Consider the following 13,963-nt stretch of genomic DNA (forward strand, 5'->3'; position numbering starts at 1 on the left):
ATTCTGATTTTAAAAGAAATTAAAATTAAAGCATTTCCATGGGCTCCAAAAAGTATACTGTGCCTGCTGTGCCTAAAGAATAAGTTGGCCCTGGAGTCACGGGTTAACTAGTGCCACCACATTAAGAGTACTGAGAATGAAGGGTATAAAAAGTTACCTAAATGACTGGTAAAAAGCCCTTTGTGATCAACACATCTAATGGCAAGTTACTTTGAAGATTTTTCAATATCGGATACCCTCATGGTACAAAAACCAATGGGCTCAATATCAACAATTGGTCCTGAAAAAGTACTGACTTAAGAGTTAATATTTTTTTTTTTTTTTTTTTTTTTTGTGGTACGCGGGCCTCTCACTGTTGTGGCCTCTCCCGTTGCGGAGCACAGGCTCCGGATGCGCAGGCTCAGCAGCCATGGCTCACGGGCCCAGCCGCTCCGCGGCATATGGGATCCTCCCAGACCGGGGCACGAACCCGTATCCCCTGCATCGGCAGGCGGACTCTCAACCACTGCGCCACCAGGGAGGCCCAAGAGTTAATATTTTTTAAACTTGATTTTAAGTATATTAAATGAAGATCACCAAAGCACTTGATTACAAAATGATAAAATTAACATTCCAGAGACTAAAATTTTAGAATTAATAACTTTATTATATATTTCCAACATGTGCTGAATATGTGCATGTTTTATTACAAATGGATAACACTAAAACTTATTAGTGTTTTATTAAAAGGTATTTTTATTAAAAGGTATTTTAAAAATCATTCCTATTTCTTTGTTACTTCAGTAACTAATTGGTGTATTTACTTCTGGTTTTGTCTAAGCACTGAATTTTTTAATATAATAAGTGGTTATATTTAATGTACACATTTTTCTTGCCTTTTTAATATTACCATAATATTAAAATAAATTCTCACATATTATAAACTCGCCATAAACATAATTTGTCTATATCTTTTCAATTCATTAAATTTAATCTAATTTATTTGTAAAAAGATTCTTTAGAGTCTCTTCTCTAGGAATAGAATTGAAAACCTATATTATTGGTGCTACATAGAAGTTGTCAATAGCATCTTTCTCTCATTATACTAATTTGAACACCTTTACTCCTAAATTTTGCATTATTATTCTGCCATGTGTTTTAAATCTGCATATTTTTTAAACCCAAGATAAAAATTATATATATGTATGGCAATGTCCAATTGGAAAGTTTAAAAACCCAATAGTTACATGAGTATCAAAAGTATGAAGTATTTATGGACACATTTAACATATATGTGCAATACTTGTATATTGAAAGTGAAAATATGGCTGAGATATACTAAAGAAGATCAAAATAGAGATATATTTTATGGCCATGTATTGAAAGATCAATATTGTTAAGATGTAAATTCTCCTCAAATTGATCTATAGATTCTATGCAATACCAATCAAAATACCAACAAGATTTTTTTTTTAGAAATTGGCAAGCTAATTCTAAAATTTATTTGGAAATGTAAAGAATCTAGAGTAGCCAATTTTGATAAAGAAGAACAAATTAGAAATAATTACTCTACCTGATTTCAATATTTCCTATAAAGTGAGAATAATCAAGACAGTGTAATATTGGCATAAGAATAGACATATGATGGGACAGAATAGAGAGTTTAGAAATAAGCTCACACATACACGGTCAGTTTCCACAAAGGTTCTAAAGTAGTTTATGAGGAAAAGACAGTCATTTCAACAGGTAGCGCTAAATATGCATATTTAAAAAGTAAATAAATTTAATTCTCACCACAAGTCATCTACAAAAGTTAACTTAAAATGAATCCTAGACCGAAAGTAAAAGTTAAAACTATAAAACTGAAGAAAATCTGAGAAAATCTCCCCTACTTTGGTGCAAATATTTCTTAGATAGAGCACAGGAAACATGGATCATAAAAGAAAAAGGATGAGAAATTGAACTTTGAAAATTTGTATTTTTAAAAACAGTAAAAGAAAAGGAAAGTCACAGATTGGGAGAAAATGTTTGCAATAAATACAACTGACAAAGGTTTTGCATTCAGAATACATAAAAGCTTCTTACAAGTCAATAAAAAGATAATCTAATTTCTAAAAATACAGAAAAGATTTGAACATATAGTTAACAGAAGAAGATGTATGAATGGCCAATAAGCCCATGAAAAGATGTGTAACATTATCATTCATCAGGAAAATGAGAACTGAAACCATGAGATAACCTCCATTCAATAACTAAAGTTAAAAAGTTGACAATATCAAGTGCTGCTGAGGATGTAGAGCAACTAAAATTCTCATGCATTTCTGGTAGGAATGAAAAATATACAACCACGTTTTAAAATAGTTTAGCAGTTTCATATAAAGTTACACATACATTTTTCATATGATACAGAAATTTGACACCTAGGAAATTAATGAAATGAAATGAAAATATATGTCTATACAAACACTTCTTACACGAATGTTCCTAACAGCTTTATTTATAATAGTCCCCAAACTGAAAACAATCCAAGTATCCATCAACAGGTGAATGGATAAACAAATGTTGGTATATCCATACAATGGAATACTACTTAGCAATAAAACAAGATAAAAGAAACCAAAAAACTACAGATATATTCAACAAGATTCAATTTATCAGTATCATTTGAAGTTTTGGATGAGTCTCTGAACAAAAAAAGCCAGTAGCCAGACACAAAATAGTATATATTATTACATACATCATATAGTATGATTCCATTAACATACTACTTTAGAAAAAAAATTTAAAAAAACAAATCAGCGGTTGTCTAGGGCAGAGGTGAAACAGCAAAAGGAAGCTTTTTTGAGGTAATGGAAATCTATATCTTGATTGCTGTGATTCGTTAAAATTTGTCAAACGGTACACTTAAAATGGGTGCATTTCATTGTATGTAATGTATAAACAATAAAGATGATAATTTTTAACTTGAACAACTAGAAGAATAGATTGTATGTAGCTAAGATATGAAAGACTTCAAAAGAGCAGTTTTTTGTCTGGGAAAAAAATACATTTTAGACATGTAAATCTTGAGATGTCTTTAGATATTTAAATGCATATGATGGGGAAATGGCTTGGATATTTAAGTCTGAAGGTCTTAATATTTAAGTCTGATGTCTATACTAGAAACTTAAATTTAAGTGTTACAACATATCATTGGTATTTAATGCCATGACACTGAATAAGATCTCTAGGAGACAAATGTCTGAGTCCCAGAGCAATCATATCTAAATGCATACGTAGATCAATTATAAATACTAATCTATAGTCATACTTATTGCTTCTGGTTCATTTATTCAAAGGTACATTCTGGATGGTTTGTGCCTATGCCAAGCATGTCATTAAATATTTGGAATATCATCCCTGAGGTGAACAAGATCTACACTCCTTCAAAACTGTTAACAGCATGTTGATTGTTATTAAGGCATGCCTCTAGTGTGCCTTTCCAATTCCCAATTCTCCATCTTTAAATACTAAGTACTTTTCAAATTATTCCTTCTAACACAAATGGCACTCACTCTGAGACAGGTTCTTTTAGGTATAATTTTCTCCATTTTTCTGTGTTTCATTGAATGGTTTTAGCATCCTTCTAGCAATTTAGCTAGCCATTTAGGCACTCAATCAAATCCACTGTTGACTACTTTATTTAAAATGAAAGGTTAAATTATGTGAATTCCTCTGTATTTATAGAATCATTAGTAGTGAAGTTCTATCATAATAATGATAGGATTACATTTTTTTCCAAAAGGAAAATATATCCAATGATATCCTGCTGGATGTCTTTGGCTTGTCTCAGCAGAACCCTTCTCTATCCATCTCTACTCTGCTTTTTTTCTTGGGAGGGTGACTGGTTATACTGATAGGTATCAAACAGCTCCTTTGACTTCTGGCTTCCCACAAATGATTGGAGGGAGGGAAAAGAGTGTAAATGTCTTCCTTTCTGAGGCTGGATACAGGAAGGCTGTATCCTTCCACTGAAGGTCATTAAGCCTCTCAAGAATGTCTCAAGTACATGACTCTCTCCTGGGATCTAATAATTGTTCTCTCCCAATTCCCTTCAGTTCTATGGATGATAATAGATTCACACTTACTAGATCTATACACACTGGGCTTTTCTGGCACCCCATATTTGTAAAAGTTTTTTATTAAGCCCTCCTCAAATTATCCTATTTTGAGTATGCCTAATAGAACCCTGATTGATACAGATTTTTCTTTTGTGATATTTCTATAACATTAAAAGAAAAATTCCCTGGAAAAATGGTTGATTCTGGGACTGACACAGGAAAAGTACAAGACGAGATGAGCTTAGAGCATCTTTTAATGCCAGAAAGTAAGAAAAGCTAAAAACAAAGCAAAATCAATAGGGTTATATCAAAGGGATACAGGGATCAATCAAAAAGTTCTTAATAATCAAAGCAAAGCCAATTTGAGCAACAAAGTAAATGAAGTAGTACTGAGTCTATAATGCAAAATATAAAATAAATATCTCTGAGCCCAAACTGATATAAATTAATATACAAGTAATGTATAAATAAATTGATGAATAAATAAATGAGACCGATTTCTCATACAGAAGAATTCCAAATAATTCATTTACCCTTAAGGAAGTGGAGCATAATCCCCCAATTCTTGAGTGGGCTGCACATAGTGACTTTTTTCTACAGTATAAAAAGGGAGAATAGAAAGAAAAACTTCACAGTAGAGCAAGCTGACAAATATGACTTCAAGCCAGGCAATCAAGGTTAACATCAAGAATGATAAGTCATGTGGGTAGGCAATGTACCCTTCATATAATGTGATGAAAAAAGCATTTTACTCCTATTGTCTTCCTCCCCAAAATGCACTACCCCAGTCTAATTATGAGAAAAACATCAGGAAAGCCATAATTGAGGGACATTCTACAAAATACTTGACGAGTATGCCTCAAAACTGTGAAGGTCACTGAAAACGAGAAAAGTCTGAGACACTGTCACAGCCAAAAGGAGCCTGAAGAGACATGACAACTAAATACAATGTGGTGTCCTGGATGGGATCCTGGAACAGAAAAAGAACACCAGGGAAAAACTAAGGGAATGTGAACAAAGTATGGACTTTAGTTAATAATGATGTACTAATATTGGTTCATTATTTGCAACAAATATACCATATTAATGCAAGATGCAAATAGGGAAAAATGTACATGATGTATAAGGAACTTTATGTACAATGTTCATAATAAATCTGTAAATCTAAAACTATACTAAAATACAAAGTCGATTAAAAAAGGAAAACCTACTGTTTAATTTTAATAACTTACTGTTTGACCAAAGACAACGTCATCATAAAGAATGAAATACCATAAACCACTTTAAAATCATTTGGAACTTAAAACTTCAATTGTTAGTATATGACTTAATTGGGGAAATTATTTGCAACGTATCACGGGCAAGGGGATAATAATAAATATGTGACCAGCTCCAAAAAAATCAAGAAAAAAAAAAAAGAAAACCTAACAGCTTGACAGGAAAACAGACAAAGAAATATAGATAGAATGATACAGCAAAATAAATTAAAATGACCATCAATGTAGAAAAAGATAAAATGTCTCACTCATATTGAGAGAAATGAAAGTTTAAACTATCCTAGGATACAGAGCTAACTGAAAAAGCTCTCAACTAAAAAGGTCCACTATCTATCTCTCTAACAGACAGGCAAACATCTAAACTTATTAATACACTGTTAATGAAGCTATGGAGAAATAGGACTCTCATATATTTCTTATAAATGCAAAACGGAGGGGAATTTGGCAATATATGGTAAAATTACATATGCCTTTATTTTTTGATACTTAAATCCTACTTAGAAAGATACATTTGGCGAAAATATTATAAAACTGATTCCCAAGGGTTAAAGACTAAAAAGAGAAAAGATCTCCAAGATTAAAAACAACCCAAACATCCATCAGTAAAGGGACTGTATGAATACACTATCCTAAACCTGCACAATAGAATACTATGCCACATACTAACAAATTAGAGTGAAATTGATACACAGTATAGAGTGAACTCCAGGATATGTTTTTAAGTGAAAACCAAAAAACAGTTCAGTATATACAGTATGCTGCCTTTAAAGAAGCAGGAAGAATATAAATATACATATGTATGTAGACACGCATACACACACACACACACACACACACACACACAGAAAAGTAAAGGATACATTGGAAAGATAAACTAAATAAAAATGGTTACTACAGAAGGTTTAAGAGGAAAAACAAGGAAGAAATTTTTCTCTGAAACACTTTGTTTCATAGTTTCAAACTGAGATAGATTTACCTTCAAGCTAATAAAGTCTAAGCTTCAGGGCCTCTTACTTGCACCAGTCCCTTCAAGGATTTAGGAAGGATTCTAGCAATGTGTTCTCACAGTCAAACGTTTTTGTAAAAATTTTAAAGTAAATTATTGTCCCATTATTCTTCTTGAAAAGTGACACCAAGGGCTTCCCTGGTGGCGCAGTGGTTGAGAGTCCACCTGCCGATGTGGGGGACACGGGTTCGTGCCCTGGTCTGGGAAGATTCCACATGCCGCGGAGCGGCTGGGCCCGTGAGCCATGGCCGCTGGGCCTGCGTATCCGGAGCTTGTGCTCCACAACGGGAGAAGCCGCAGCAGTGAGAGGCCCGCGTACCACAAAAAAAAAAAAAAAAGAAAAGAAAAGAAAAGTGACACCAAAATGGCATAAGCTTTAGGCTCCACTAAACTTTATTTGATCTACAGTTTTCCACTTTGGAATCGTGAATGTTTTACATGGTCAAAAAATAAACATAAATTAAAAAGAAAAATAAAAACAATAAAATTTCAAGTATTATAATCTGATCAATCCTACAACCTTCATTCTGGAACATAAAGATCAGTACTCTAGTGAAAAGGGAAACATCTGTACCAAAACTGTCAGTATAAAAGTATAACTCTATTTCCCCATCTTCCCAAACAGCATCTTTTATTTACTACGCAACTAACAAAAAATTCTGAATCCCTTTATTAACCTCTTAATTGATATTCAAATTTGATTTTTAAATAAACTGTACTTCTTCATGATTATTCTTAGGCATGTACTTACAGGTAAGAAGAAAGATGTATGGAGAGAGAATACTAAATTAGGCCTCAGAAACCTGAGTTCTAATCTAGTCCAGGATCTGCCCCCCTAAACATATGGATAATTTTGGTCAAGTCATTAAACTTCTCAGATCCTTCATTTTCTCATCTGTAAAACTGAGAAAGTAAAATGCTAGCAAAGTGCTGTGCTTTATGTGTCATTCTCATTAATGTGTCTGATGACATTTTTTCCCCATAAGAAACTGATTTTTTTCCAAAGTAATAAATTCTCTAATATCATGTATAAGAACCTGAAAAACAACTGTGAACTGAGAAATAGTCATGATTGCTGACTACAAAAAAAAACACCCTGTCAGGTCCATGCAAGAAAGTACAGTACAGATGGCTGCTTACCCTTGGTTCTTCACTGATGAGAAAACTGGACTCTCTGCTGCTCAGGTCCTGCTAATAGCACCATGGAGAAGATAGAATGCTGTTAATAATAATAATGCAAGTGGGGAGTATATAACTTTTAACAATAAAAACTCTAAGTTCTCTGTGCAGAAGTACTAAACCTACAACTCAGGGGAGCTATGAAGCACCTGAAATTGGATGCAAAACTGCGTGTATCTATGTGTATACATGTGCATGTGTGGGTGTATAATGTGTGTGTATGTTTATGCGGAGAGAGAGAGAGAGGGCACTTGAGAAAGAATGAGAAATTTGGAGGTAGCTTTAACAAATCAGAAAAAAAAATCTGAGATACAAGAAATGATTAAGAAGTACTACATTGCAGAGAAATAACAAGCAGCTCCAATCTTTTAATGATGCTGAATCTTGAACGGGACCAAAAGGAAGGACAGAATTAATTGGCTATTTTAGGTCTTACACCATTTGTTTGAAATTATTAAAGTGAATACCCTAGAAAATGCATCATCAGAATTCTTAAGGATTTATACTTATAACCCAAGAGAAAAGCCATACATAGATATAAATACACAAAAATCACTTGTAGTTAAAGTAATAGTGATGCCTCCCTTGGTGTACGGTGGATTTAAATCTTCACGCTCCATGATAGCCCGCACACCACAGCACATACCCCTGAGATCACTCAAATAGTTCACTTTCTCTCCCTCCCTCTCTCTCTTTCCTCTTTTTGTCAGTCTAGCTAGAGGTTTGCCAATTTTATTATCTATCAAAGAGCTAACTTTTTGTTTTAATGCTTTTCTCTAATATTTTTCTGTTTTCAACTTACTGATTACTGCTCTTATCTTTATTATTGCCTTCCTTCTGTTTTGTCTGGGTTTATTTTGCTCTTATTTCTTGAAAGGGAAGCTTATTATTGATTTAAGACTTTTCCTCTCTACTAACATAAATGTTTAGGGCTACAAATTTGCTACAAATTTCTGTTTCAGCATTACTCTCGCTAGATCTGTCAAATGTTAATATGTTGCATTTTCACTTTTATTCAGGTCACTTTTTTTTTGTCTGTTTGTTTTCATTTTGTTTTTTCCTTTAGGCTTTCTTTGACCCTTGGATTGTTTAGAAGTATGCTGTTTAGTTTCCAATAGTTGGAGATGTTCCTGTTAACAATGGTTACTGATTTCTAGTTTGATTACATTGTGGTTCAAGAACACATTCCATTATTTCAATTATTTTAAATTTGTTGAGGTTTGTTTTATTGCCCAGAATATAGTCTATCTTGGCATGTGTTCCATCAGCAGTTGAAACGCTTGTGTATTTTGCTGCTGTCAGATGGAATACTATATAAATGTTGGCTACATCCTGTTAGTTGATGTGAGTTCATCTATACCTTACTGATTTTCAATTCAGTTGTTCCATCTATTATTGACAAAAGAGTGAAGTCTCCAGTTATAATTGTAGATTTGTGTATTACTCCTTCCCATTTATTAGGTTTTTTTTTTTTTTTGGCAGGGTACGTGGGCCTCTCACTGTTGTGGCCTCTCCCGTTGCGGAGCACAGGCTCTGGACACGCAGGCTCAGCGGCCATGGCTCACGGGCCCAGCCGCTCTGCGGCACGTGGGATCTTCCCGGACCGGGGCACGAACCCGTGTCGCCTGCATCAGCAGGCAGACTCTCAACCACTGCGCCACCAGGGAAGCCCCACTTATTAGTTTTTGCTTCACATATTATGATGCTATTATTTTGTGCATGCAAATTTAGCATTGCTATGTTTCATTGTTGGATGGACTCCTTTTATCATTATGTCATGTCCTGCTCTGTCCATGCTAATTTTCTTTACTCCAGTGTGTAATTGACCTTAATGATGTGATATTAATATAACACCCATGCTTTCTTTTTGCTAGTGTTTGCATTTATTTTCATCCATAATGTATATTTTTAATCCTTTTACTTGCATTTTTAAATCCACTTTGCAAAACTCTTTTTTCTTTTCAATTTGTGTGTTTAGACTATTTACACTTCATGTAATTACTGGTGTATTAGGAATTAAAAGTTCTGCCATTTTATTTTTGTGTTTTCTGTTTGTTTCTTCTGTATTATGTTTCTGTTTTATTTTTCATGACTTCCCATGGGTTATTGGAAATATTTTTATAATTCCATTTTGATTTATCTAAACAGTTTTTGAGCATATCTCTTTGTATAGTTTTTTAAGTGGTTGCTTTGATATTAATTACATTATATATACATTATTTATCACAGTTTACAGTATACATGTTTTACTTGTCAAATGAAGTATAAAACCCTCACTTCCCTTTACAATCCCAAACCTTCTTTGTTTATAATTGTCTTAACTATTTCTCTGCATATATTGAGAACCACATCAGACGTTGTACAGTTTTTACTTCAACTGTCAAAACATAATTTTGAAAACTCGAGACAGAAAGTCTATTGCATTTACTCATGCTTTTACTCTTTCTGTTGATTTTTCCCTTCATCTCCATGCTACAAAATTCCTTATTCTATCATTTTTTTTCTGTTAGAGAACTTCTTTGGCCAATCTTTTAGAATAGATGTGCTGGTGAAAAATTTTTTTAGCCTTCCTTCTTCTGTGAATGTCTTGATTTCTCTGTTCATTCCTGAAGGGTATTTTCACTGGCTATAGAATTCTGATTTGGCACTGAGCTCTTGAAAAAATCTGTATTGCTTCTTTTAGCCTCCATGGTTTCTAATGTGAAATATGCTGTCATTTTAATGACCTTCCCCTTAGATTTAAGGTGTTGTTTCTCTCTCACTGCTTTCAAGATTTTTTTTTGTCTTTAGTTTTCTGAACAAGTTTCAGTTCGATTGGTATGAATTTCTTTGGGTTTATCCTATTTGTGGTTCCCTCAGCTTCTTGAGTCTGTAAGGTTTATGTCTTTTAACAAACTGAGATATTTCCAGCTGCTATTTCTTCGAAATTTTTTTTCAGCCCACTCTCTTCTCCTAGGACTACCAATAACACAAATGTTTGACCTTTGATATAGTTCCACAGGTCCCGGAGGCTTGGTTCATTATTTTTTCTTCAGTTTCTTTCTCTCTGCTGTTTAGGTTGGGTAATTTCTATTCTATCTCCAAATTCAGTGATTCATTCCTCTATCCGTTCCCCTCTGCTGTTGAGTTTTTTTGTGTTATCCTATTCTTCAGTTCTAAAATTTCCACTATGTTCTTCTTTAAAACATCTCTTTTTTTGCTGAGTATGTTTAGTTTTTATTTGTTTCAACAATGTTTATAATTGCTCATTGAAGCATTTTTATGACTGTTGCTTTAAAATCCTAATCAGCTCATTCTAACATCTGTGTCACCTCAACATTGGTATCTCGAGATTGTCTTTTCTCATTTGAGTTGATATCCTTCTGGTTCTTGGCATTGTATGTGATTTTCTACAGAAATCTGGGCTTTGGGGCTATTATAAGACTCTAGATTCTATATAAATCTTCTGTTTTACCAGGTCTCCTCTGACCCACTCTGGTCGGGTCAGTGGGACGATGCCTCACTACCTGATGGGGGTAGAAGTCTAGGTTCCCCCCTCAGCCTGTGTGGGCACCAGTGGGTGGTGAGGTGGTCGGACAGTTTCCCATTACTGCTGTGTGGGGTGGGAGCTCAAGTTTATCATTAGGTCTTTCCTGATCCCAACCTACCTGGAAAGGGCAAGGGTGCCACCTGCTGCTCCCCACATGGCCTCATTGTCACCATGGCAGGGAGTGGTATGGGAGTGGATTTTCTACTTCTAAACAGTGGTAAAACTCCTGGCTCTCCACCAGGCCACCGCTGACACCAACACAGCAAAAAAGGGTTGATACCTTGTTACCACTGATAAGAGTGGAAGTCCAGGCCATTCACCTTGTCTCCACTGACACCATGCAGGGGAGCGTGTGAGAGGGACATGTTATCACCCAGTGGGGGATGAAAGTCTTGGCTCCCCCTCAGCCTTCTCTGACACCAACTCTATGGGAAGTTAGGACACCTTGTTACACCAGGCAGGGGTGAAAGTCTAGTCTCCCCACGTGAGCTCTTTTGGAGGGGATGGTGGCAGGACAACAATTTTTTCCCGTGGTGGTTGGCTACAATGAGCAGTTATTGACCAAAAATTGTCTGTCCTCCTACATCACCCTGTTCCTGGACCATTGGCTAGGGGGTACAGGTTTTTCTTGATGCTTTATTTGTCTGTGCCAGTTACCATTTCTGTATTACTGGCTTCTCAAGCACCCAGTCTGCAACATAGGAAGGAAAGATAAAATCCAGGGAACTAACTTCACTGTTGTTCCTTGGGTCCCAAAGTTCCTAGCCAGTTTGTCTTCTTCTCTAACATTCACAGTCTTATTATGTTTGTTTTACATAAAATGTCCAGGGTTTTTAGCTATACCTAGCAAAAGAAATAGAGAAAATTTTGTCTACTCCATCTTTCTGGAAGTAAGAGCAACAGTCAGTTTCGAGCTAATTCAATAATATACCCATTTAATAACTCTAAACCTTATCAGCCATTCTTCATCTTTGTTTCAGAGAAGTGCTGTTTTTATTCCAACATACTTTATATTAAAAAAATATATATGCTAGACCTAACTATAGGTTGAGTCTAAAGGGAGTTTGGTATGATAGTGCTATTCTCATAGGGTTGAACATTCCCCTGTCACTTACTGCCATCATATAAAAGTAACACTAAAAACAACTAAAAATTATGACATATGCTATTTCTAAAATACTATGGTTGCTCTTGAAATGTGCAGAGGTAAGGAACAGTATAAACATGACTTGAGAATGTTTTTTATTACAGAAGTTTAAGTTTGGAATATACATATAAATATGAAAGATACACAAACAAGCAAAGAATATGAAGTAATTCATAACTACTTGAAGTTAACTTGAGCAATACATATAAAGATCTGTAAGAAGTATATTATTGCTACCTCAATATGAACAAAATGAAAATGACAATATTATTATTATAAATCTTTCCTCAGTCTTCTCCAAAGACATGTAAGCTTTAATTTTTGTTGTTCTTTATTTTCTAGATAATTGTCTTAATTCACTAACTTACTCAATAAATATGTTCTGGGCTTCCCTGGTGGTGCAGTGGTTGAGAGTCCGCTTGCCAATGCAGGGGACACAGGTTCGTGCCCCAGTCCAGGAAGATCGCACATGCCGTGAAGCGGCTGGGCCCATGAGCCATGGTCGCTGAGCCTGCGCGTCTGGAGCCTGTGCTCCACAATGGGAGAGGCCACAACAGTGAGAGGCCCACGTATCGATAAATAAATAAATAAATAAATATGTTCTCTGTGCCACATTACATCACTTTAGTTGTGGAGTCTATGCTTTATGACAGTGGTTTCCAAACTTTAATGGCAATATGAATAAACTGGGGTGCTCTTTATAAATCATGACTCCCTAACCTTATACCCAACAATATTGATTAGTAGTCTGAGGTTGGTCCCAGGAGTCTGCATTTTTAAGAAATTCTTTATATAATCCTTATTCAGGTGGTCTACAAATTACACTGTAAAAATATCTGGACCAAATGCTTTTCATAGTTTATTCAATTCTCATATTCTATTTTTCTCAGCATTTTGGTCAGTGAGCTTCTAAAGGATCCCAGAACTTCTAGAAATCTTAAGTCAACCAGCTAAATGAGCCAGTTTTTCCAGCTAAGCAGCACACAGCCAACCTATTCTGGTAAGTTGTGTTTCCCAGGGTGGGAATTTCAGTCACTCCTAAAAAGCTTTTTTTTTTTTTTTTTTTTGCTGTACGCGGGTCTCTCACTGTTGTGGCCTCTCCCGTTGCGGAGCACAGGCTCCGGATGCGCAGGCTCATCGGCCATGGCTCACGGGCCCAGCCGCTCCACGGCATGTGGGATCTTCCCGGACTGGGGCATGAACCCGTGTCCCCTGCATTGGCAGGTGGACTCTCAACCACTGCGCCACCAGGGAAGCCCCTAAAAAGCTATTTTTAAAGAGACTTTTTCTATCTGGCTGTTCATCCCTAACTCAATTCAAGGACATCCAACTGTATGAGTATGGCTCTGGGTCAACTAGAGCCTAACAGAAAGATTATTTTATCTGAAATACTTTTAGAATGCTTACACTCTGTATACAAAAAAAAAATATTAAGAAAAAAATTAAGTTGTTAGTATCTATTTGCAAGTTTATACAAATAAAATAAGGACTTTGCTTAAGAGAGTCCTATATTTTTGCAAATTGTATTTAACTTTATTATTTATAATTTTATTTAATATATTTACTTAATTCATGTTGAGTAACTTAAACCCTGGCATAGTCATCAATAAGCACTTATCAGGTTCAAAATGGCAGTATAAGGAGATCCTGAACTCACCTCATCCCACGGACACACCAGATCTCCAGCTACAAATGGAACAATTGCCTCTAAAAAATGAAAACTATCTGACTAGCACCTCCAAAACA

At 35.2% G+C, this 13,963-nt stretch overlaps 1 protein-coding gene across 1 annotated transcript in view; it reads right to left on the reverse strand.

The window, feature by feature from the left end:
- ANO5 (anoctamin 5) overlaps positions 1 to 13,963 on the reverse strand; it is a gene marked incomplete at both ends in the record, with an annotated part of 110,932 nt that overhangs the window by 68,226 nt on the left and 28,743 nt on the right. The window contains one exon of the mRNA XM_079707778.1: positions 7,503 to 7,553. Within this exon, the coding sequence (XP_079563904.1) occupies positions 7,503 to 7,553 (51 nt within the window). The remainder of the gene's footprint in view (positions 1 to 7,502; positions 7,554 to 13,963) is intronic.

Source organism: Hyperoodon ampullatus, assembly GCF_949752795.1.
Source record: "Hyperoodon ampullatus genome assembly, chromosome: 7".
NCBI classification, from domain to species: domain Eukaryota; kingdom Metazoa; phylum Chordata; class Mammalia; order Artiodactyla; family Ziphiidae; genus Hyperoodon; species Hyperoodon ampullatus.